At 52.1% G+C, this 24,655-nt stretch overlaps 1 protein-coding gene and 1 long non-coding RNA gene across 2 annotated transcripts in view; one reads left to right on the top strand and one right to left on the bottom strand.

Moving 5' to 3' along the window:
• The window catches only part of PLXDC1 (plexin domain containing 1), a 56,080-nt gene that overhangs the window by 14,859 nt on the left and 16,566 nt on the right, over positions 1 to 24,655 (bottom strand). The window contains exons 3-8 of the mRNA XM_004764682.3: positions 16,522 to 16,665; positions 16,160 to 16,229; positions 15,382 to 15,504; positions 14,887 to 15,005; positions 13,593 to 13,692; positions 3,316 to 3,411 (exon numbers count right to left, since the gene is read on the bottom strand). Coding sequence (XP_004764739.1) covers positions 3,316 to 3,411; positions 13,593 to 13,692; positions 14,887 to 15,005; positions 15,382 to 15,504; positions 16,160 to 16,229; positions 16,522 to 16,665 — 652 coding nt within the window. The remainder of the gene's footprint in view (positions 1 to 3,315; positions 3,412 to 13,592; positions 13,693 to 14,886; positions 15,006 to 15,381; positions 15,505 to 16,159; positions 16,230 to 16,521; positions 16,666 to 24,655) is intronic.
• On the top strand, positions 18,260 to 20,790 carry LOC123389174. Its single transcript, XR_006603741.1, has 2 exons — positions 18,260 to 18,589; positions 20,501 to 20,790. It is a non-coding gene; the product is annotated as an uncharacterized LOC123389174 (long non-coding RNA).

Genomic DNA, 24,655 nt, shown 5'->3' with positions numbered 1-24,655 from the left:
ATCCCAGGACCCCAAGATCATCACCTGAGCCAAAACCAAGAGTAGGACGCCTAACCGACTGTGCAGCCTGATGCAGTCTTTCAACAGATATGTATTGAGCACCTGCCACAGGTAGGCACGGTCCCAGCTGTGGAAGCTGCAGTGACGAATAGGGAAAGACAGACAGATGCGCTCCTGGCACAGAGCCTGCCGCTAAGTGCAGGAGATGCCCAACAATACCCAGACAACAAAGTCTGCACTAGGGTTTCTAGCACAGGCTGAGAAAACAAGGGGCGCAGAACAGGGAGGCGGGGTGACAGTGTGGGGGATGTCCTATTTGGGGAGGTTGGCAAAGGCCTCTGAGGAGAGGTCGTTTGGGCAGAGATTGAGAGCAGGGAGGAAGCAAGACTGGAGGCCCGCCTGGAGGAGGAGGAGGAGTTGAAGCAGAAAAGCCCCTGAGCGCAGAGGCCGGGGAGGAGCATATTCCAGCGGTGTTCCCAGCGGCCACCAGAACACTAACGGGCTGCATGGAGTCGACAAGCTGAGGGTGATGGGAATGGGGGGGAGGGACAGCTGGGGGCTGGCCTGGGGCAGGGCAGAGCCGGAGAGCAGAGGAGTTAGAGGGAGCAGGCTGCTGGACGGTGCGGGGACCCCTGTGGCACCAGCCAAGCCCAGAAGCAGAGAGGGCCGGAGCGCAAGAGGTGTGGGGGCTGGATTTTAAGCATTGTTCGCTTGAGATTGAGCGCTCCTCTGAAGAAAACCAGAAAGACCTCTGGGTGGCGAGCAGCTGCCACAGACCTGTGCATTTCATTCCAAGGAGAGCCAGGCCCTCACCCTGAATAAGTGTGTGCACGAGAAGGGTTCATGTGATGGGCAGCTGAACAGAACAGAACACACCGCTAGCAGCAAGAGGAGACAACTGACTCAGAAAAATGACCACTCATTCAACACCTACCACACACATTTCCTCACTCTGTGAGTCTTCCCGGGACTCTACTGCAGTCCGTTAATGAGGGAGCCACTTTGCCGGCCATGCCACCCACCCCAGCAAGATGGCGGCTGGGAACCAGCCATGGCTGAGTGGGAGAAAAGCTGCTGTGGCCACAGTGTGTCACTTTCAGTCACTGTGAGAGGGACGGGCTGTAGGTGGCACTGTGTCCTTTCAAGAGAATGGAACTCTCCAGCTGTTTTGTCCCCTTCTATACCCAGAGGGCCCAGAACAGCTCCCTATCACAGATGGATGGTAGGCAGTTAACCAATGTTTGTGGAATCCATGCCTGCGTGATTTTGTTATCCCCATTTTACAGGTGAAGGAACTGAGGCTTAGAGAGAGTCACAGAGTTAGGAGTGGTGATCTGGGCTTGAACTGAGGTCTGAGGGAGCCAAAAGCCTGAGCTCTTAGCCTGGAGGTCCCACAGGGGGCTTCCCTGCCCCAGCTCTCACCCTCTGCCCATGCCACCCTCTTATGGTGTCTTCCAGAAGAGACACCAGGAGGAACTGGCCACAGAGTACAATGGCTTGGAGACAGGCCATCCACAACCTCTGGACAAATCTTGGGTAAGTAAACTGCCCCCCCCCACCACCACCCAAAGGTAAGAGAGAAATCCTTCATGGTTGGGGGTGGGGGGTGCAGAGTTTTCTTGGAACCAAGTTAACCGGCTTCCAGGGGCTCCAGGCAATTGCTCTAGGCAAACTGGCCATGAGAAAAAGGTCTGGGAGCCTCTGTGGGATAGGTATACAACCCACTGACCTTTATTTCTCATCTGCATTTCAGATGTCCCGCGAGCTATTAAATGCTTACGAATTCACTGGAGGGGTGGAAGTGGCTGAAATGTAGAGTGTCCCAGAAACGATTCTCAGGATGCTTCACTTCCGCCCAGGCAGTTATCTGCCCTTCGATGTCCTTGCTCCTAAGTGCAGTTTCTTCAAGTCCTGAGCCTGGAGGTTTGCCCTCAGCAGTCCTTGAGGAACCCCTGCTTCTCAGGCCCCAGGTCTCTCCTGCCTAAGACAGAGGGCAGCTGCGGTGGGGGTGGGGCTGTGACCTTCAAGGGGTTTGTGTCCTGTGACCCCATGGTGTCTGTGTCCTTTTTCTTTCCCAGGGGGAGACACCTGCTGAGCCCCGCTGAGACAGGTCTAGTGTTCAAGAACTTTCCTCCTCCCCTTCTTCTTTCTCCACTGCCCCCGGCTTCCAGAACCTCCAGGGAAGAGGAAGCCAGGGGAGGCAAGGCAAGAAACACCCCAGAAGGCAGGGAGAAGGCCATGGACTCAGAGGGAAGCTGGTAGGTACTATGAGACAGGAGAGGACATTCAAACTCTCTTTCAAAAATGCAAGAACAGGGGTGCCTGGTTGGCTCAGTCGGAGGGCATGAGCTCCTTGATCTCAGGGTCATGAGGTCCCACATTGGTTGTAGAAATTAAATAAACAAATAAACTTTAAAAAATAAGAAGAAAGTAAAAGTGCGGGCTGTGAGAACAAGAGTGCTGTCCTTTGCCTCGCTCTCCCCAGCTGCCCTGACCATATCCCAAAGGGCACCTGACCCCGATCCTGTGGGGTCCACAGCAACAGCTGGGGCCTTGGTCATGGACCTCAGCTGTAGGTGAGTGGGGCACCGGGGAGGGCCGGAGCCGTGGTTCTTGGAGGACTGCTGGCTAAATCGCTTTATTGCCTCCAGCCTGTGAACTCTGGCATTACTGCTCCTCTAAGGAACACATGACAAGAAATGTAAGGACCCATGGGTGCCTGGGAGGCTCAGTCTGCCTTCTGCTCAGGTCATGATCCCGGGATCGAGCCCTGGCATCTTGGGCTCCCTGCTCAGAGGGGAGTCTGCTTTTCCCTCTTCTCTCTGCCCTTCTCCCCTACTTGTGTGAGCTCCTTCTCTCTCTTTCGCAAATAAATAAATAAAATCTTAAAAAAAAAAAAAAAAAAGAAAGAAAGAAAGAAATGTAAGGATTGATTCACTCGGTTCCTGGATTACCTTTCCTGGGGGCTCAGTCGAAAAATCCTCAAGGATACACCTTTCCTGGTTTTAATTGTGTGTTAATCACCACAGGTATCCTGTTTCAAGTACAACCACGCCCAGGATGCCAGCTAGTGTCAGCGCTGGCATTAATGTCCTCAACTCTACCTGCCATGCTTCTGACCCTGACCTTAGCTCTGGGAGGGAAGTGATGTGAGGCCCATGTGACAAATGAGAAAGGGCAGCCCGGAGAAGTAAGGTGGCCGTACCCACACAAGGGTCAGTGGTGGGCCTGGGAATTGAACCCAGATTGTGTGACTCTGAAGCTCTTTCCAGGACAGTGGAATGCTCTCCCTTGGCAGGGACGATCCCTACTCACTTGGCATTGGGGTGAACTCCACGGCTGATGTGCTGGTGACCTTGCTGGGGTCCAGCTCCACACGATGGTATTCGAAGATGGTCCTTCGCCGAGATTCTGAAACAGAGGCAGAGCCTGTCACTGGGAGCAGCGCATGCCCAGAGGACTTTGAAGTTTGTATCCAGAGCCGGACAGATGGGCAAGAGACTCAAGTGAGTGGATGGGGGCGGGGTCAGGATGCAGCCCCTAAGGGCAGGAAGTAAACTCATCAACCTTGGACAATGATCTCAAAGCTGCAGGGAGACAGGAGGACAGGAGTTCACCCTGCAAGGAGAGCTTTGAATTGTCGACAGGTTAAACAACCTAACACAGAGGCCTGGCTGCTCCTGAGGTCAAGACCTAGGAGCTCCCCTGCTTCTGCACAGCTCTGTGCCTTCACAGCTGCTGTTCCCTTGACCCATATTGTCCTTCCATGCCTTCTCCCCTCCTCTAGCTCACCCTTCCACATCCAGCTCGGGGCCACTTCCTCTGAGCAGCCTTCCTTCACCAGGTCCCTCCTCTTCTCTACCCAGGCCAGGCACCCTGCTACCCCTGCACACCCCAGGTATGTGGCCCCCGCTGTCTATTTGGGGGGCGGGGCCGTTAGACAGTGAGCATCGGGTCCTGAACTTGACCCACAGAGAGCACTCTGCAAATGTCTGCAGAGGCACAGGCTGAACTTGGGAAACCTCTCCTGTCCAGAATGGAAGTCAGAGTGAGGCTCAGGGCCTGGGGCTGGGCTTATATTACGTCTCAGTCCCTGCAGGGCATTGCTTTCAAGAAACCTGAGTTTTGATTCAAGTTCCGCTCCCGGTTGGGCCTCAGTTTCTTATTTATGATGTGGAAAGGCAGAAACACCTGCTACAACACATTTGGGAGGAAAAACGTACAATTGTAGAGGAAAGACTTCTCCTAAAATGAAAATCGATGCTCTGATACTTTCCACCACATCTCCACACCCACCTAAGAACCATGACATGGGGTTGGTTTCCTTCAGCTCTGAAAGGCCGTCAGCCAGCCACCGAGCTTTGTGAATGAATTTCCCTACAAGGAGAAGGAGCCTTGTTGTGCTCGGCCTGTTCAGCGCCCCTTCTTCTTTTTGGAAACAGCACTCCCTTTGAGGGAACTACCCCTAGTCCATTCCTACATGTGCTTGGCCCTGGAGCTACCATCTTCCCCATGACTCTACCTCCCTGGCTGCACAGTGATTGGTCCAGGGCTGGGCATGTGATGCAAGCTGGACCTATCAGAGACCTTCCCTGGGACTTTTCAACTGTAACCAAAAGGCCCTTTGCTTTTTGGTAATGAAGCTCAGAAAATGCAAGCTCCAAGTCCATGAACAGCCACAGGTCCGATCTCACGCACAGACTCATAGCAGTACATAATCGTGGCTCTCCAGCCTCTGGTGCCCCCAGGACCTGCCCTGGTCCCTGTCTCCCTGGCTCTCAGTTCTTCCTTTGGTTCTTTGGGCTGCTTCATATCCCCTCTTCCACTTAAGATAGTTTGAGCTGGGCTTTTGTTCCTGGAAGCCAAGAGCAGGCAGGGATGTAACTTTCCTCTCTCAGATGAAGGTGGTTTGGAGGAACCTTCCCCAAGGTGGCAGGAGAACTCATCAGGCCCAACTGTGAAAGGAAAGGGGTCATGTGTTGGGCGCCCTCTCCTTAGTCCTCCTCCTGCATGAAGAATCTGCTCAAAAGAACATCTCATCTTGGTTTCTATCATGGATTTATCTCTGATCTTGGAATCAATGCCTCCTACTTAATCCCTGGTTGAACCCCACTGGGTCTGGTGCTTCTCTTCCCATACCACACTGCTGTGTGGCATAGCAATGATGGGCGTGTCGGCCCCAGGAACATTCCCAACCGCGGAATGTCCTGGAAACGTAACCCTATGCAATGAATGCATCCTGACTGGTGGCGTTTGCTGATTTCTGTGGTGTACACACGCCCCATGCGGATTTCAAGCTACCAATTTGGAGTCACTGAACACAGCATCAGGAAGAGACATGGTCACTCTGCTCTCGTGATTCTATACAAGGGTGCCCACCACACCATAGCTCCTGGTTTCTCTGCAGTTGTCCTCCACATTCGAGGCTTCGCTTTCGCAGCCTGAGACCCCACCCCCCACTCCATCAGCCATGCCGCTCACCTCCCCCCATCTCCTCACCAACAGAGGGTGTGGGTACAGTACAGTAAGATATTTTGAGAGAGAGATCACATTCACTTTCACTTGACTTTTATAACATGACATTGCTATCATTGCTCTGTGTTATTACTAGTTAGTGTTGTTAATCTCTCACTGTGCCTAGTTTATAAATTAAGCTTTACCACAGGTATGTAGGTATAGGAAGAAACACAGTATCCACAAGCTTCAGGGCTGCTCATGGTTTCAGGAAGCCACTGGGGATCATGGAACCTGTGCCCGCAGATAAGGGGGGGACCACTGTATTTGTGCTTCTAAAAGGGCAGAAGGGAAACATTTTCAGTAAAAATAAATACTTAAGCCAACATCCCAAAGATGGAGGAACTGCGTCCTTATTTTTGTCCTAAGCAATCCTAAGTCTGAAAGGGAAGGGGCCTAAAGGAAATCCTCATAGTTCTCAGGCAGGCAGTCACTGCCCGATGTCTACAGGCTTACCAAGGTCCTAGGGAGGAGAGACTCTTCCATCAAAAGCTGAGGGATGAGGCTCACAGAGCCCTGTACACATGCACGCACGCACGCACGCACGCACACAGACGCACATATTTATTTTGGTACAAGAAAGGGCCGTTGCCAAGCAGGAGTGGAGTCTGGAAGAGATTGGGGTGAGGAAGGTCAGCTTTCTGTCATTTTTTGCTCAGTTTTTAATCTTTAATCTTTCATCAGGGCCTGTATGCACTGCAGGGCCCTTCCCAAGTAGCACCAATTGCACTGAGAAGGTGGCCTAGGATAGGAGTGAGCCTAGGGGATGTGAGACATCTAGATGGAGGACACCCAGACTGCCTTCCACAACTCTGTCCAACACACCTCCCCCAAGAGCTATCTCTTCTTCTGAAAAATCACCCCTTTGAGCATTAAAATGTAAGGGGGAAGAAAACAAAGGGAAATTCCAGGTCTTCCAAGGGGTGTGAGACCATGGGATCTATAATCTGTGGAAACCTTTCTTCCTTTATCTGCTTCCTCTTGCAAGACTCAACGCAAAGGACACGCCCTCGAAGGCTTCCCCGCCCTCCCCAGCACCGTCGGTGGCCCCTCCTCTGAGCTTCACAGCTTCCTGCACGTTGTCCAGGATCCCCTGTTACACCCTCCATCAGTATTGACTTTGATCAACACCTGCCCCACCGTGCTGAGCTCTACCACTCCCACCACCCAGCCCCTAGCATCAGCCCCTGCACATAAAAGGGCCTCAAAAGAAATGACTGTGAACGAATGCGTGGATTATAGGTAGTCACCAAACCTCAGCAACGTATTTATAACTTCAGTCCACAGCCTACAGGAAAAACACCCTTCCTGCCCAGCCCACCAGACTATGGCCTTTCTCAAAAGGGGAGCCCAATGGGCACTGTAGTCAGACATGCCCCTTCTGACCTTAGAGCTCAAAGGAGGGGAGAGCTGGCTTTCCGGATTCCCCACCTGCAAGGAGGTAGAGGAGTGCTTGACCCCAGGGTGGGAAGGAAGGAGAAATGGAAAGAACAAGTGAAGTCAGGTTGGGCATGAATGAGGGCATGAACTTGTCGAGGAGGCCGACTTCAGGGATAGAGACACACAAGCAGCAGCCATGGAAGGCAAGGTTCCCAGCAAACCTCCCGCCAGAATCTAGGGATGGGTCTCCCCACCACCTGGGCTGGGGAACCAGAATTGGGGGTGTGTTTCAAGGGAGGATGCAGCCAGACGGGGTCAGATGTGCTCCAAAGCCCATCATCGCCCTACCGCAGGGCAGGGAAGAGGAGTGTGGTAGAAAGGGGGATGAGAGTGGGTGTGCGGAAATAGACCGCTGATTAAAAATATTTGCTCACTTCAACTGCCAACGTGTACTTGTTTGAGTGTATGGCTTGGGTAATATTTTATTTCTCTATAAACAGAACTCTTAATATCCCTGCCTGAGTTATTTGCTTTTGGATTATCTCGCCAACATCTGGGGCTCGCCCAAGGACGATGACGTCCATCTGCACGACCAACAGATCCCTCCGGAAGCAAGACAGAGGCCTCCTCAAAGCCACATTTCTGGCAGTTTGGGACGTTCTGTTTTTATCTCTGCCTCCACTCATCAAAGATTCAGAAATACTAAGATCCAGACACGGAAAGCGCTGCTGCCCAGACAAGAAATGTTAGCGGCTCAAAAGAGAGGTTTACATGTCCCATTTTGTTTCAAAACCAGACACCAGCGGGGAAGGGTTGGATTGGCCAGAAGAAATCAGACTGACAAGTCCTGCCACAAAGTGCAACCACTCCAAAAATGGGTGGCTACAAGATTAAAAAAATATAAGATGGCAGTTTTAGAAGAAGTTTTCATTTCTTTGTTCATGTACTTCTTTTTTTTTAAGGTTTTATTTATTGATTTTAACAGAGATAGAGAGAAAGCATAAGCAAGGGGAGGGGCAGAGGGAGAAGCAAGCTTCCCGCTGAGCAGGGAGCCCCATGGGAACTCGATTCCAGGACTCCGGAATCATGACCTGAGCCAAAGGCAGCCACTTAACGAACTGAACCACCAGGTGCACCAAGAACGAGTTTCTTAAACAAATGAATAGAGGAAATTTTATTGACTGCTGGGGGCCCTCGTGGCCAAATAAAGAGCAAATGAGCTACCTTGTATGTTTTGCGTGCCTCTGCAGAAAGCCACTGCTAATTGCCCATAGATCTTGTCTCTGCATTAGGCGTGCTCTGCAGACTCTGCTGCAAAGCCTGTGTAACAGTTTATGTAAGGAAGTAATGGTAAGAAAAATTCTGGTTTTTGCAGCATAGCCTTCCCTCAATCCCAGAGTGAGACTGTGCTGAAGTCCCCCCACCCCCAAAACCGAGGGGTGGGAGGAAAGTGGAGCCTGGGGAAGGAGACAGTCTCGTAGACCAGCCCATGGGCTCACTGCCGGGGAATTCTGGAATAGTGGGGAAACCAACCTCCACTTCTCATTGCACTCCAGGCGTGGAGGGGCTTGGGTACTAGCGATACCATCCTTTCTGGCGGCGGCATCCCAGGGAGGCTTGGACAATGGGAGCCTCAGACAAGAGAGCTGTCCCTGAATTTGCGTCTCCCTGAAGCCACGGTTATTTGGGATTTACTGTTATTTGCAGCTCAGCCTAATCCAAACTAATTCCCTACTTGTGGGTTGAATAGCAGACCCAGAGGAATCTGACCTCTCAGCCACATCAAATCCATCACTCCCCAAAGCAGAGGTGGTGGCCCATTTAGAAACCCAATGAAGGGGGCACCTGGGTGGCTCCGTTGGTAAGTGTCGGCCCTCAGGTCATGATCCCGGGGTCCTGGAGTTGAGCCCCACATAGGGTTCCCTGCTCAGTGGGAAGCCTGCTTCTCCCTCTCCCACAGCCCCTGCTTGTGTTCCTTCTCCCGCTGAGTCTCTCTCTGTCAAATAAATAAAATCTTTAAAAACAACAACAACCCAATGAAGGCCATGGGTGCTGTCCCAGAAAAAGGCTGGCATCTGAATATGGCCCCCCCACACCTCGATATTCCTCCTAAAGTCTCTGCCCAGAGCCAGGCTAAAAACCTCTGACAAAGAGAGATGCAATTAATTAGTATGCCCCTCCACCACATCAGGCCCCTGTTCTCCCTTGGGGTCACCAGAGTGCAGAGGACCAGGTTTCTGCGGCACCCGTTCCCTCCAGAGGCTCCCGCCCCGGCCTTATTGCACATTTGTTGAGCGCTTGCCCTGCCGCGCGGGGCACTGAGCTAAGCGCCAGGGCCACGGTGAGCCCCCCAAGGAGCTCATGGCCTGCTGGGGAGAAGGGGTCTGAGGAAACCAGGAGTTCTGCTGCAGGGAGGAGACAACATCAGAGCTGGACCAATGGATGAGGAGAATTTTGCCAAGTGGCAAAAGGGTTGAAATGGGCGCCGTTTTAAACAAGAACTATGTCATAGAGAGAGGCCTGGGTGGCTCTGCTGGTTGGGCATCTGACTTCGGCTCAGGTCATGATCTCCAGGTCCTGGGATGGGGTCTCATATTGGGATCCCAGCTCAGCCAGGAGTCTGCTTCTCCCCCTGCTTGTGCTCTCTCTCTTTCTCTCTCAAATGAATAAATAAAATCTTAAAAGGAAAAAAAAAAAAAAAGAACTGTGTCATAGCGATGTGGACGGCCCTTGGCACGTTTGGGGAACAGGGCACGCAGACCAGTGATGCCCCGACAGAGAGTGGTGGCTGATGGGTAGGCCGTGCCAGCTGCATGGGACCTTGAATGCCGCGCTAAGGATTTGGACTTCATGCTGCTGCAACAAGATGCCAGAGAATGACATGATCAGATCCAGCGGTGACAAGAAGGAATGAGGGGAGGAGGGAAGGAGATGAGAGGCTGGGGGCTGCGGGACTTTGTCTGGGGGCCGGGTGCCTGCGGGCGGACAGGCAGACAGGACAGCTCAGCTAACAGCACCTGGAGTCCTGAATCCCGCAGCTCCCACGCCAGGGAGGCCCCGCCTCCTGGAGCAGGCGCAACTGCCCTCCTGTTTTTGCAGGTGGGTTGTGCTTCCTCCCCTGCCCCTCTTCCCGCCTCCCCACATCTCCCTGGCTTGCCCTAAGACAGCCTTTCATTCCAGAATCACAGAGAAACCTCAGATGCAGACACTCCCTGGGGGATCTGACTTCCTTTAATTCACCCTCATACAACAGCTGGATCCAACACACATTTCCTGAGACGCTGCCAGCCCACAAAGCCCTTTGAGAGAGGCACGGATGAACCAGACGGGTTCCGTAAGGCACACGGGCGCGAGGACCGGGACGCTAAGAACCGCCCATCCCGCAAAACAGCCTGGGATCTGCGGCACATCAGGCTGCGGGTGTTTGGGGAGCTGAGGAGAAAAGGATTCACCCTTCTGGCTGGAATGGGCCTAGATTAGATTTAGAAAGTCTCAAACGACCCCACGGTTTAAAAAAAAAAAGGAAGACCTGGGTTTCAGTTCTCTCTCGGAGCTGTGTGTGTGATCACAAGCGAGTCACCTCACAGAGCCTCTGTGTCCTCATTTAAAATACAGACTTCACTTGCAGTGCTGGGAGGTTGACCAAATACGATAAAACTGAGAGCCTGGGGATGGGATTATAATCAGCGTGGTCATCAGGCAGCCTCCAATGTGGCCCCCACTGGCCTGCCTCCTGGTACTGTTGCCCTTGGACTCCTGTTCTGAGTGTGGGCTGGACCTAGTGACTTGCTTCTAACCAGTAGAATATGGCAAAAGTGATGAGATGGCACTTCCAGGATTAGGTTACAAAAAGACAGCCCTTAGGTCCTGCCCACCCCCTCCGGCTGTCTTGCTCACCTGCTTTGGTGGAAGCCAGCTACCATGTGATGAGCTGTCCTACGGGGAGGTCCACAGGGCAGGGACAGAGGGGGCCCTCCTCAAGGAAATGAACCCTGCCCACACCCATGGGAGAGCTCTCGCCAGCTCCACCCCAGTCAGCAGCGGAGATGACTATACCCTGGCAAGCACCTTGAGAGCCGCCGGGGCAAGATCTGGATCGTGGGAATTTACTTGCGGAAATACTCACAACGGGGAGTAAAAATAGCTACTTGCAAGAAAATTCACAGCAGCCTTATTTCTTGTGGCAAAAGTGGGAAACAGCTGTAAAGCCTACGTGGGGGGAGGGGTTGGTTAAATTAAGGTAACATCTGTGTGACAGGCTATCAAGTAGCCAGTAACAAGAACGGAGTGGGAGCTGGTATGGTATGATGGACAGGATATACTTCGTTCAAGGGTAGAACAGTGGCATCATATGCCATCATTTGTGTTAAATAACCAAACATATGCTTGCTTACCTATAGGCTTACAGCTCTGGAAATAACCCAGTAGTAGGGTTGCCTCCAGAAAGGAAAACTAGGGACAGGGATCAGGTATGGGAGAGAAACCTATTGTTTTTTCTTTTTTTCCCCCCCATTTCTCCCAAAACCTAATTGTTTTTATAAAAACTTTTTTTATCTTTTGAGTTTTAGACCGGGTACATTTATTCGTGCAAAAATATCACCTTATAAATTGGGATAAAGAAGAGCATTCATAGGGACGTCTGGGTGGCTCAGTGGGTTAAGCATCTGCCTTTGGCTCAGGTCATGATACCAGGGTCCTGGGATTAAACCCCACTTTGGGCTCCTTGTTCAGCAGAAACCTGCTTCTCCCTCTGCCTCCTGTTCCCCCTGGTTGCACTTCTTCCCCCGCCACTGACAAATACGTAAATAAAATCTTAAAAAAAAAAAAAAAAAAAGAAGAGCCTTCATAATAACAGAACAGTCATTTATGTTCATGACAAAAACCTCAAAGGTAACGTGCACATGGGTGAAGTTTGGGAAACTGCCACTGTAGCACGTGATTGTTTTCCCACTAGCTGCAAAAGCCACGACTGTGGGCGTGGCATCTGACCAATGACACACCAGTGTCAGGACATGCTCCTATTTCTGCACTGTTTGCTCCCCTTCCAGATGTCCTGCTGGGTTATCAAACACCGCATCGTGTGCTAAGGGCCAGCACAGAAAGATATCCTAATGCAGGACTTACAGACTCCGTGCACCAGACATCGGAGGGAACGCTTCGTGTGCATCATAGCATTCACCTTCACAGTCACTAGGGGGCACGAACTACTTATATCCCCAACTACAGATAAAGAAATAAACTTTAAGAGGATAAGTGACTTGCTGGAGGTCAGATGCTTGTGGGGAGTTTGGACTCCACGCTTCCCACCCCAGAGCCAAGCCCCTCACACTGGACTGAAACTTGCACATGGAAGGTGCTGATGAAGGCTTATGACAGGAGCCCTGGTCCCTTCCCTCGGATTTCCGTTAGGGACAGAGGCTCTGCTCAGGTGATGAGTCCCTCCATGACTTCCTCTTCATTGTATCTCCATAGCACCCAGGACATAGTGTCGAGTAGAAACTCAGAACATGTGTATTGATTGAATTCAACCAACAGATGTAGGAAGGATACTTCTCTCAGAACCCCTGGAGTTCCCCGAATGGTGGTGCCTTGCCTCTCCACAGGGAAGCCCTTTGGTGCCTCTCACCCACATCCTCTCATCCAGCCTGGGACGGCTAGGGTGGAGTTCAGAATATCCCCCAGTCCCATCAAGTACGGGTAGGGATAGAGAAGAACAGACACCAACCAGTCTGCTCCTGCTTGGGGCCCCGCAGGTTAGACAGAAGGACTTTGTTAATGTTCTTGTTTAAGATTGTATTAATTTATTTGAGAACAAAAGAGAGCATGGGATGGGAGAGGGGCAGAGGGAGATGAGGAAGCAGATGCCCCACTGAGCTGGGAACCCAACACGGGGCTCGGTCTCAGGGCCCTGGGATCATGACCTGAGCTGAAGGCAGAGGCTTAACCGAATGAGCACCACCACCACCCCCCACCACCAGGTGCCCCTAGACAGAAGGGCTTTTTTATACACAGCATAACAGAAGAGGTCAGGTTCAAAAGCATTGGAGCCAGGGGTCTAGAAAAAGCAGCCGGCCTGCCTGCCGTGCCTTCCCCAGAAATGGGAATCCAAGACCCTCATGGCGGTGAGCAGGGGTTAGAAGCAGGAGAGAAAGAACTGTGATTCCCCCAAAATATCAGAACTGGAAGAGGACCAGGAAGGAAAAAGCACCGTTCCAGCTACACACACACCCCATATTACAGAAGAAGCCACAGAGGCTAGAGAGATCTGATTTGCCAAAGGACAGTTAACAACGTGGCCAAGACCAGCTTCCTTCCCCTGAAGCCCCCTGTGATGCTCCTATCACCTGGGATGGGGATGTCCTTATAGTTGTGTTCTGTGAGGACTCAAAAATCTTAATTTGGTGTCTGTGGAGATTTTCTAAAGGGACGGGGTATTGAGTGGCTCTACTTCCCCTCCAAAACTAGAGCCACACCCCCCACTAGAGATTTCACTGGGGGAAAAAAATGGTTCCTCTGCTTTAATGAAGAAAAGTTGGAACTCATTATGCTCCATCTTCCCTCCTTCCTGCTTGGCTCTCTGTCCTCCATCCACCCCCTCCACTGCCCATCCCCACCCGCCTACAGCCTGGGTCAGCTGGAGCTCGGTCCAACCCCCACCCACCCCGTCCGAGAGCTCCGCTGGATCCCTAGGGACTCACCTGGGACATCCGGGGAAGGGTTGAGAATCATGAAAGCATCTGACAGGCCTGCTTTGACGGGGTGCTGGGAGGAGCTGATTTCCAGGACAGGCATAGGGATCTGTGGCAGGAGAAAAAAGGCACCATCTACCCCCCCCCGCCGCCCCCCAAGCACCCCTGGGCCAGCCTAGAGCTCCCCTCTGATCTCCAGATGTATCTGCCTGCTCAGCAGCACCTCTCAGAGGACTCAAAGACATCCCAAATCCAATGGTCCCCATCCAAATTGCAAGTCTCTCCCACAACTTCTCCAGCACATTCACTTTTTCTTTGCTCTTAGTGGATGGCACCTCCATGCAGGCCAGAAACCTGGGAGTCACCCCCTTTCGTCCATCTCATCCACCCTCCACCGAACACATCTCCAAATCCTATTAATTCACCTGCCCTCTGGCTCTTAGATCTGTCTAGTTCTCTCCATCTCACGCCACCTACTCCAAGCTGACATCTTTCTCTGAAACCATCCCGCAGCCTTCCCTCTGAGCCACCAAGAATCTGTTCTCCACTCTGAAGCCAGAGTGACCTTTCTTTTTTTTTTTTTTTTAAAGATTTTATTTATTTATTTGACAGAAATCACAAGTAGACGGAGAGGCAGGCAGAGAGAGAGAGAGGGAAGCAGGCTCCCCGCTGAGCAGAGAGCCCGATGTGGGGCTTGATCCCAGGACCCTGAGATCATGACCTGAGCCGAAGGCAGTGGCTTAATCCACTGAGCCACCCAGGTGCCCCCAGAGTGACCTTTCTTAAAGGCAAAGCTGGGTGTTCCCCTGCCCTTGCTTGTCCCCTACATTCTCCCCTCCAGCCTTGCTTTCTTCCAAGGCTTTGTACCAGCCATGCCCTGTTCTGCCACAGGACCTTTGAATGTGCTTTTCCCTCTCCTCTTGGCTTCCTGTTAAGGAATTCCTTTGCTTCCTGCAGATTTCAACTCTTCCTCAGGGAAGCCTCCCCTGACCTCTGCTGAGATAAAAAGCCTCATGAAAAAAAGAAAAGGGGGAAAAAAGCCTCATTAAAGGCACTCCTGACACCGGGCACCTCTAACTTAGGAATACTTGTCACAGTGGTGATTCTACACTTGTCCCTGCAATTACCATCTATCTCCCCAACCAGACCTACAGCTCTAGAAGGGCAGGGCCTCCAGCCATCTCATCAACTGCTGTCTCCCCAGCACCAAGGCCTACGCCTGGCACATTTGCAGGTTCTCTACAGATAGTTGCTGAATGAAAGACTCCAAGACCCAGCTGTCTCCGCAGCTAAGCTCGCTCACCTCTTTGTAGCCAAACACAATGCGGCCATCGTGGTGCAGAGCTGCCTGGAAAGTGAAGCTGCCCCTGTCCTCCCGGCCTTGGAGGTAGACGTGGTCCCACTGAACAATAAAGACTGTCCCTGGGGAGGAGAGGAGAGAGCCGGCTGGCCAGGGAGGCGGGCCCCGCAGCAGCTTTGGAGACCAACACAGGTGTGGTGGGGTGCTGGGTGCTCAAGTGACAATCCAGGGAGAATAAGACACAATCATGGCCTCTAACGCTTGTCACCTCTGCTAAGAGCCAAGCACTTTTCTCTTCCTATCTCATCAGATCCTGCTAGGTGGCAGGCATCCTGTCCCCATCTTAGAGATGAAGACAGTGAACACAGGAAGGTGGGTAGCTGCCTTGCTTTGTGACCGTAAGCAAGTCCTTGTCCTCTCTTGGGACTGCTCTAAAGGGGCTGACTAAGTGAGCCCCTGAGCCAGGGGGCGTTTGTAAACTCTGAGATCTGGTCTCACCATTGTCAAAGTAAGCGACTGTCGAATTCTCAGAGTAGCCGGGGTTGAAGTTGGCCATCAGAGGCGCCACGTACTGAGTCGCTGTGAGCATCCGATGGATCGTGTCCCCCATGAAGATGAAGCCTGGGGGAGGGGGGTTAAGGCAGAGGAATCACCAGAGAAGACCTAGAGGGGTGCCTTCCTTATGCGGAAGGGACAGTGCAGAGGGAGCTGGAAGCGAATCTTTTTTTTTGGAAATGAATCTTGGACCTCTCTGTTCCCCACCCTCGCCTGCTGGGCTCTGGGTCTAGTGTGTACAGAGCAAAAGGGCTCCAGAGCAGAGAAGGCTCTCCCTGCCCCTCCAGGTAGGCACAGACTCCCGCCCCTCCCTGTCCCTGGGAAAGTGCACAGGAACCTAAGAGAGGCTCCTCTTGTCAGCCAGGAGCCTGATCCCAAGAGCCAGGCTCTCAGGGAAGTCTCCTCTCTCTCTCATTCACAGACTGAAACACAGGGACCACAGGGATTGTCCAGGCTGGCTGGAGCTGGCCGAGACACACACACACAGACACACACATACACACATGCACACACACACACGCAAGTCAGCCAACGTCGGGGGACGTGGTCCAACACACACACTCGTCTCCCTCCTGAGACTGGGATCCCAAGAAAGAGCCCAATGCGGGACCCTCCACTGCCTATCCGTACACCCCCGTCTCCACTGAACCTTTCCAGGTAGGTCCCTTGGGTTCTGGCTGAGATCTCCAAACCTCCCCCAGTCCCACCGACACAGCCTTACCTCCAGTTGCTATGGTGATCTGCCGCAGAGGATGCCCGTAGAAAGGAAAATCAAAGGACAAGACCACTCTCTGCAGGGCATGGGAGAGAATCAGCATGGGCCAAGCTGTAGGCCAGGAGGCTGGGCACCCACACTGCCCCATGCTTGTCTGGACAGAGCAGGGAGCAGGCATGTCCAGGACAGGCCGCCAGGACCACGGGTGGGCACCTTAATTCAAGGCAGCACCCCGGCTCCAGAGTTCCCTGGAAAGCACCTCCCAGATCATGGACCTCAGGCCACAACCCTGCCCACCGACCAGGCACAATGCCTTGGCCCCCAGCCTCCCAGCCCAAGGCAGCCCTGCCAGGGACTGGCCTACTTACCGAAGCCTGCCGGTGGGTGTTGGAGAGGATTCTATGGACCTTCACTTGGCTCTGGTTGGCCTTGGCCACATCCACCCACAGCTCGCGGCTGCGGGGCTCGTTGGGGCCATACAGACGGGACACATAGTAGTTGTGGTTGTCCTCCTGCCACCACCCGAGACAGAGAACACAGGAGGTATGAGGAGTCGGGCTGGCCAGGAGCCATCCTCTGCCCTCCCCAGGAAGTTACCGCCCTCCCTCGTGCGAGCCCTGTGGCCTTGAGTGCTGGTTTCGGCCTGGACATCCTGGGCCATGGATCATGCCCAGGCCAGACCTCAGCTTGGTGCATCAGCAAGAAATAGCCAGGGCAGCTCCAAACAGAGCTATGGTCTTCAAGGAGCTCCCAGACTGAAGGGGACATGTAGTCTCTGCTCGGGGTTACCCTGCTTCAGGGAAAAGAAAAAAGTGGATCTTAGAAGCCCCCAGTCTGAAGATGGAAAGCAGAGAGGTGCCTCAGTGACTCAGTCCGTTAAGAGTCCAACTCTTGGTTTCAGCTCAGACCATAATCTCAGGGATCTCAAGATCGAGCCCCGCATTGGGTTCTTCTGGGCATGGAGCATCTCTCCTTCTCCTTCTGCCCCACCACCCCCCTCAGAAAAAAAATCAATAGATAAATTAAAAAAAAAAGATACAGGTAGACTCTTGATCTTAGGGAGCTGCTAGTCTGATGGAGGAGGTAGGCCTTAGGCAAGTAGGACACACAGACACAAACCCTTGAGCAGAGGGAGAAATCGGAGCCCACATGACAGTCACCAGAGGCTGAGAAAGCCGAGAGAAGCAGCTGTGGTTCCTCTGAGACATTTCTAACCTCTACCATGAGCCCAAAGCAGATAAAGAACAAGCCAGAATACAGCCAGCTGGAAATTAGTTCTGTAAAGCCTCTCCTGCACAGAAGCATTTAGGGCCAGGATTTAAAAGAGGGCAGGAAACAGTTATCAGAAAGGGTGGCAGAGCCCGGGTAGGAGGCGATGTTGTAGCATTTCAACCCATCTGGGAGTGCCAGCCACAGGGAGAAGGAGGCAGAGCCGGCTGGTGCACTTGGCTGCGGCTGAGGAGATGGGGCTGCTGACCCGTGAGGAGCCCTGGACGCAGCGGGTCATTAATCAGGCTGTCCAGCGGCCGCGGCTGCAGACACAGCAGAGCAGACAGACCATGTTCTCCCTGCCAACCTGCCAGCTGCCCAGCCGGCCCTTGCCCTGGGCCCAGCATGAGCAGGGACAGGGGATGCCTGTCCTCTCCAGCCGCCAAGAGGCAGGCTCTGCTCTTCTGACAAGTGACGTGCTCTGGGGACCTGGGGTCAGGGCAGGGTTGGGGGAAGATGAGCAGGAGAAGCAGGGTGTGGCAGGGGAGGGGGGCCTCCCCTCCAGCCTCCTGATCCCCCCCCAGCCCTCCACCGGCCCTCTGCGCGGCTGTCAGACAAATCTAAGGCACATGCAAGGCCCCATCACACTGCTCACAAGCCTTCTGGGGCTCCCACAGTCCTCTCCTCTAAGACCAGACATTCCCACAGGCGAGGGCTGCCTTTATCGATGGGGGTGAGGCACGGGGGATGTGCTCAACTGGAGGATTTGCCGATGAGTCGATGAGTCGCAGGGCACAGCCATGGTGGGAGGGGGGCCTGCCCCTCCCCCGTGCCACAGCTACCATTGTACATGCTCGTGACCGGAATGGGATCATGTTACCAAGCAAAGCAGGACAACAGCCCACAGAGAACAGACCTGGGCAGGTAGGGTGGGAGTCAACCAAATGCAGCTCCCACGTAGGAACTGGAGCAGACCCGTGTTGAAAAACGGCTGCTTGGAGGCTTGGAGAAGGGTCTGGTTTCTATCACCTGCTTCCGGGGACTCATGCGGTGAGAGCTTTTGCCAAACCTCCAAGCGTCAGAAATGAGGGCCCCCCCAGGCAGAAGCCACACTCTGCCGTGGGTCGGAAACCCCAAACAGATGCTAACTTGTGTGTCTGCTGCCTCAGCTAAGACGGCAAAGGGTGGAGTGAGGGGACGCGTCTCCTGGGCCCCATCTGAAACCAGGTCAGTCTCGCTCAAAGGCAAAGGCTTTTCCTTGGTCTGTTGTTTCTCGGATGTTTAAGCAACTGTTCCCACTGGAAGGTAACATGGGCTGCTTTTTAATCATTGGTTAAACTCTCTCACGTCAGGGGTGCCTGGGTGGCTCAGTCAGTTATGCGTCTGCCTTAACAGTTAAGCTCAGGTCATGATCCCAGGGTCCTGGGATGGAACCCCGCATCAGGCTCCCTGTCGGCAGGGAGTCTGCTTCTCCCTCTGCCTCTGCCTCTCTCTCTCTAAAATAAATAAATAAGGGGCAGCTGGGTGGCTCAGTGGGTTGGGCCTCTGTCTTTGGCTCAGGTCATGATCTCAGGGTCCCAGGATCGAGCCCTGCATGGGGCTCTCTGCTCAGCGGGAAGCCGGTTTTCCCCTCCCTCTCTGCCTGCCTCTCTACCTACTTGTGATCTGTGTCTGTCCAATAAATAAATAAAATCTTTTAAAAATAAATAAAAAACAAAAAAAATTTTAAAAATAATAAAATAAAATAAATTAAATAAATAAAATCTTTAAAAAAGAAATAAAGTCTCCCCCATCAGAAGGACCAGCGCAGGTCCTTTATGGGGCACAGAGCTGAGGGGAACATGTGTCATGTTCATCTTGTCACCCCAGCACCTCCCTAGTGCAGGGCTTGGCACCTGGCATATGGCAGGTGTTAGGATCTGCCTGCTGAATTAGTTGAGTCACAAGGATCCTGCAGCTGCTGGGGCCCGAGGTTGTGCTGAGAACATGTGAGGTGGTGACAAGGACAACATCTTCCCTCAGCACTGAAGGAAGGGTGAAACACAAGCCCATTGTGAAGGACCCAGCTGCCTCCTCTGAGAATCCAAGTCTGTGGAAAGCCTTCCAAAGCTGGCATGTCCTGCTCGCATGTGGAAGTCCCCTGACGCCTCAAGCTCTTCCCTGAGGAACTGAAGCTAGAGAGGGAGACACTTTCCAAGCAAGGAAGAGAGACCCTGGCTCCGCTGAGCAGCAGGTGGACGTCCGTACCTCTGTGTCATCGGGGTGCTGTCCTAAGTGTGACTTCTTGTCCACAGAGAGGAGAAGGAAGACCTTACATGCACTTGGCTTCAATAAATATATGTTGAGTGAGTGAAAAAGAGACTAGTGTTGACTTGGGCCTGGAGAGAAAGAAAGCAGCCTTGGTTTCTGACTGCTTTCCTGGACTCTGAGTCAGCCTGTCTATCATCTCTGGCCCTTGGAGCCCACGGTAGGGCTCTACCTCCTCACTGTAAACCTTCCTCCTGACACAGCTCAAATAGGAGCTCCTTGGAACCAGAAGGGCACTAACCAGAAGAGGCTTGCTCCTGGGGTGATCAGAGGGTCTTCCAGGGACACCCCAGACTGTCCTTCACCAGCACAGACAGTGAGACTCTGATTGGGAAGAAAGAAGTGAGAAACCCAGTTTCTGGGAGAATTTTCCCTGATAACACCCAGGCTGCCATGTTTTTCTTCTATAAAGTTAAGCACTGCTGGCTTCTTCTTCTTTTAAGATCTTATTTATTTAGGAGAGAGAGAGAGAGAGAGTGTGTGTGTGTGTGTGTGTGTGTGAGCGCACAAGTTGTGGGAGGGGAAGTGGGAGAAGCAGACTCCCCTTTGATCAGGAAGCCCAATGTGGGACTTGATTCCAGCACCCTGGGATCATGACCTGAGCCAAAGACAGACGCTTAATGGACTGGGCCACCCAGGCGCCCCACTGCCGATTTCTTGACTGACTATGGAGTCATGTGGAAAGTCACCAACCTAGCGGGCACTTCCCATTTGTTACTGCGGACCCCTGCTCACGCGGACGCCAGCACCAGCAGTTTTGATAGAGAAAGTCCACCCATGACAGAGATGGATATGTGCTTCCCCATAACCATTCTCTCCTTCTTCCTTTAGTTTCCATTAGGCACGTGACCACCCAGCTAAGACTACGTGTCCCAGCCGTCCTTACAGCTCAGTGGGGCTACATGACTATGCTTGACCAATGGAAGACCAGCAGAACAGTCGTCCTCAGTAGGAATGGGCAGCCATCTTGGACCACAGCAGAGAAGGCACATGTTGCAGAGGCGAGAGCAGCAAGACGGAGGGAAGCTGGGTCCCCAACACCATGGAGACAGTACCTCACCCCCCACTTCCTTACACTTACACTATTACATGTGGGAGAATAAACTCGTGCCGAAGCCCCTCATGAGTTGGACATTTGTTATAGTAGCTGAATCTGCGTCCTAATTAATACAAGGAAGGTCCTGAGAGGCCTCCTCAGGCCGGTCAATCTGAGGGCTTCCTCGCTGTCATCCATGTACACGCATTTCCTAAAAGGATTTAGAGGCTGTGCCTGATGGTGAACTTGTCCCAGGAATTTACCCCGTTCAGGCCCGTCAGTGTGTTGGGCCTTCAGTCCTTGGGGCAGTCCCGTTCCCCCTGAGGGCAGCCTACGGCTTGGAGGCCAGAAGCTATGACGGGGTGGCCTCACAGCACAGAGGGTCAGGGGGCATAGCCTGAGCCAGACTATTTGGCAAGTCCACCAAACGGAACTGTGTTCCCTTGAAATCAGTGCAAGAAGCTTTGGTCAGTAATCCATGTTCGTTCTGGAAGGCGGCATGCCATGGATTTCAAACCTTTTTGGTCATGAAATCTTTTCTTCCAATTAACCTTCCATGGAAGCTCAGTACATAAATCATATCAAAGTTTGGCCATTCTGGGGGAAGGAAAGAAGGGCCTGGAGCCCAGCCTGCTGGGTTACTTCCTCTTCCACCACCCTCCACTCCACGGCAGCCAGTGCAGGGAAGTGCCTCTGTGAACCCTTAGGGTTCCATGGAGTGCACTTTGAAAACCACTGCTCTGGAGTCAGGTGCCCGGGCTGCGAAGTCAGACAGACCTAAATTCAAAACCTGGCTCCAATTTTTCACTCTCCTCTCAGCTTGAGTCCCTCCTCAGTAATCTCGCACGCAGAGTTCTTGAAAGGATTAGACAAAACCTACCCACGTACACTCTCAGCCCAGTGCCCGGTCCACAGTCGGTGTTCGCTAAATAGGAGCTATTACGATGATTTTGTTGGACCTTTCCAAGAAAGGTTTTGCTTGTGGAGGCTGCCTCCTCCAAACCAGCCCCAGCCCCATCCTGATCGTTTGCTGTTACAGTGTCTCTTCTGCCTCAATTATTCATGCCTGGAGCCTGCCAGGCACTTCATTGCTGACAGCGGGGCGGCATTTGCCTTGGCTGAGCTCAAGACGTTTCTGGACAGGAGCTCCGGCTAAGCTGTCACCATCGGCCCGTCAACTGCCAGCCAACTGGCAGGTGAAAATGCTGGGGCAGGCCACCAAGGGCACCCTGCAGGGCCTGCTGGAGAGGTCTGGCCAGCCAGGCTTGTCAGGACGGGGCTCTAGGCAGCTGGGTCCAACCCAGGAGGTGCTGATGGGATTGCTGGGGGAGGCGGCATCCCGTTCCCTGACTCCACCATCCCACGAAGCCTTACAAGACCCATAGGGATGTTCTCCAGATCCCTGCGTCTCAAAATGTGCCCCCAGGGACCAGCAGCACCTGCATTACCTCGGAGTGCCTTGGAGATGCAGAATCCCGGGCCCAACCCGAAGCCTCAGGGATCAAAGTCCAAATTTGAATGAGCTTCTCAGGGGATTGATTCTTCACACAATAAAGTTTGGAAAGCACTGGTCTAGAGGCACGCCCTGTCTGGACCAATATGTCAGGCATTTTCATCCGTAAGGAGATGGTGTGTTAAACCCTTGGACTCCAAAGGCAGAAAGACCTGGGCTCTTGTCCTGGCTGTCACCCACTAGCTGTGCAACCTGAGGCAAGAACTTCACCTCTCTGTTCCAAGATGGTATTAGAAATATTCACCTCTTGGTATAGGTGGGTGAATTCCATGTCAAGCCATAGAATGAGGTCTGCAATCAGAAAGGACTTCCATAACATGGCCTTTTATTCGTATTTTCCCTTACCTCATATAATAATAATATTCTCCATCTGCCCTCTGGAAGTATTCAAGCCTCAGGTTAAAATAAACCCACACAAAAAACGTGTCATCACAGAGTGCAGAAAGCGGGTCTATCCTGGAAAGGGAGAGGACCCAGTCCAGACAAAGAGGCAGCGAGATCCACACCGAGGGTCCAGGGTAAAGAGGTGTCGGGATGGATAAAGCAGACCTAGGAAGGCCCTGGAAATGGGGTGTTGGACCAGGCTCAGAAAGAGGGTGGGGACTAGACACAGCATTTCTAGACACAGCATTTCTCAGTGCCCCCAACACTTCATGGAAATGGAAGAATCATCCACTTTCGGTAACTCCCTATGGGGAGGAAATATCAGCCAACCAGGGATTTTGAGAGCATAAATATAGATCCTATCACCACACAGAATCAAGACAAGGCAACATAAAAACAAACACAGACCTCCCCCATCCCTCAACTGGTCCCATGTGGCCACATTTCCTTCTAGCCTTTTCCATATGTATATAACTTTACATGGTTATAATCCTGTTGTGTGGACTGCTTCTGTCAGGTTTCATGATCTCTAAAGCAGTTTTTGATGTTGAACTTGGTCTTTTAACCATCACTTAAGAAAACCCACAATTTTCTCAACTATTTCCTTATTGTTGGGGCATTCAGGTAACTTCTAATTTTTATGCTCTCATAGATACTTCTGTGGTGAACTTATTAATGTACTTTCCATCTCCAAGATGGTTTCCCCTACTTTAAAGCTTTAAAACTTCTGATACAAAGCAGTGCTTCTCAGACCCTAATGTGTATGCAAGTCACCTGAGAATCAGATACTGATTCGGCAGGGCTGGAGTTTCTGCATTTCCTTTTCTTTTCTTTTCTTCTTTTTTATTTTTTTTAAGTAATCACTACACCCAGCGAGGGGCCGAAACTCACAACCCCAAGATCAAGAGTCCTATGCTCCTCTGACTGAGCCAGCCAGGTGCCCTTCAGTTTCTGCATTTCTTTTTAAATTTTTTAAGACTTTATTTATTTACTTGACAGAGGGACAATGAGAGAGGGAACACAAGCCAGGGGAGTGGGAGAGGGAGGAACAGGCTTCCCGCTGAGCAGGGAGCCTGATGCGGGAGCTCTATCCCAGGACCCTGGGATCCTGTCTTGAGTTGAAGGCAGACGCTTAACTGACTGAGCCACCCAGGCGTCCCTCTTCGGATTTTTAGAACAACTCCATGAGTCATTCTCAGTCCCACCTTATAGATGAGGAATCTGAGGTTCAGAGCACATCCGTGACAAGGATACCTAGTATCTGCCATACCTGGGACAACAGTAGGGTGATCAGTATCCTAATTTGCCTGCTATTGGAATTTCCCAGGACAATGCAAAACCCAGGAGCATTCTGGGAACACCAAGGTGATTGGTCACCTAGACCAGAGTCAGCTAATGTTTATTATTCCTGACCCTGTGCCAGGCCCTTAATGTAGATTCCTGTAGAATATCTTTACAATTACATTTAGACAATAGCATCCCCATTTGACAATGAAGAAAGGTTAAGAAATTTGCCCAAGACAAAAAGACAAACAACCCAATTAAAATGGGCAAAGCGGCAAAGGACTTAAGTAGACATTTCTCTGAAGAAGATATACAAATGGACAACAAGCCATGAAAAGATGCTTAACATTATTAGTCAATCAGGAAACACAAATCAAAACCACAATGAAGGGCTCCTGGGTGGCTCAGTGGGTTAAGCCGCTGCCTTCGGCTCAGGTCATGATCTCGGGGTCCTGGGATCGAGTCCCACATCGGGCTCTCTGCTCGGCAGGGAGCCTGCTTCCTCCTCTCTCTCTGTCTGCCTCTCTGCCCACTTGTGATCTCTCTCTGTCAAATAAATAAATAGAATCTTAAAAACAAAACAAAAAATCACAATGAATATCATCTTACATCCATTAGAATGTTCTAATTTTTTTTCTTTTTTTTTTTTTAAAGGTGATGTTCATAAACAGACTTGTAAAGAGATAATGCCCAAACAGCTATTGTAAGCTGATCAGAGCTGGTTCTAGCAAACTAATTTGTAGACGTATATTATTGTCCTTTTTTAAAA

Source organism: Mustela putorius, unplaced genomic scaffold, assembly GCF_011764305.1.
Source record: "Mustela putorius furo isolate JIRA1106 unplaced genomic scaffold, ASM1176430v1.1 tig00003962_pilon_pilon_pilon, whole genome shotgun sequence".
NCBI lineage: Eukaryota > Metazoa > Chordata > Mammalia > Carnivora > Mustelidae > Mustela > Mustela putorius.
This window is presented reverse-complemented; position numbering and strand designations above follow the sequence as displayed.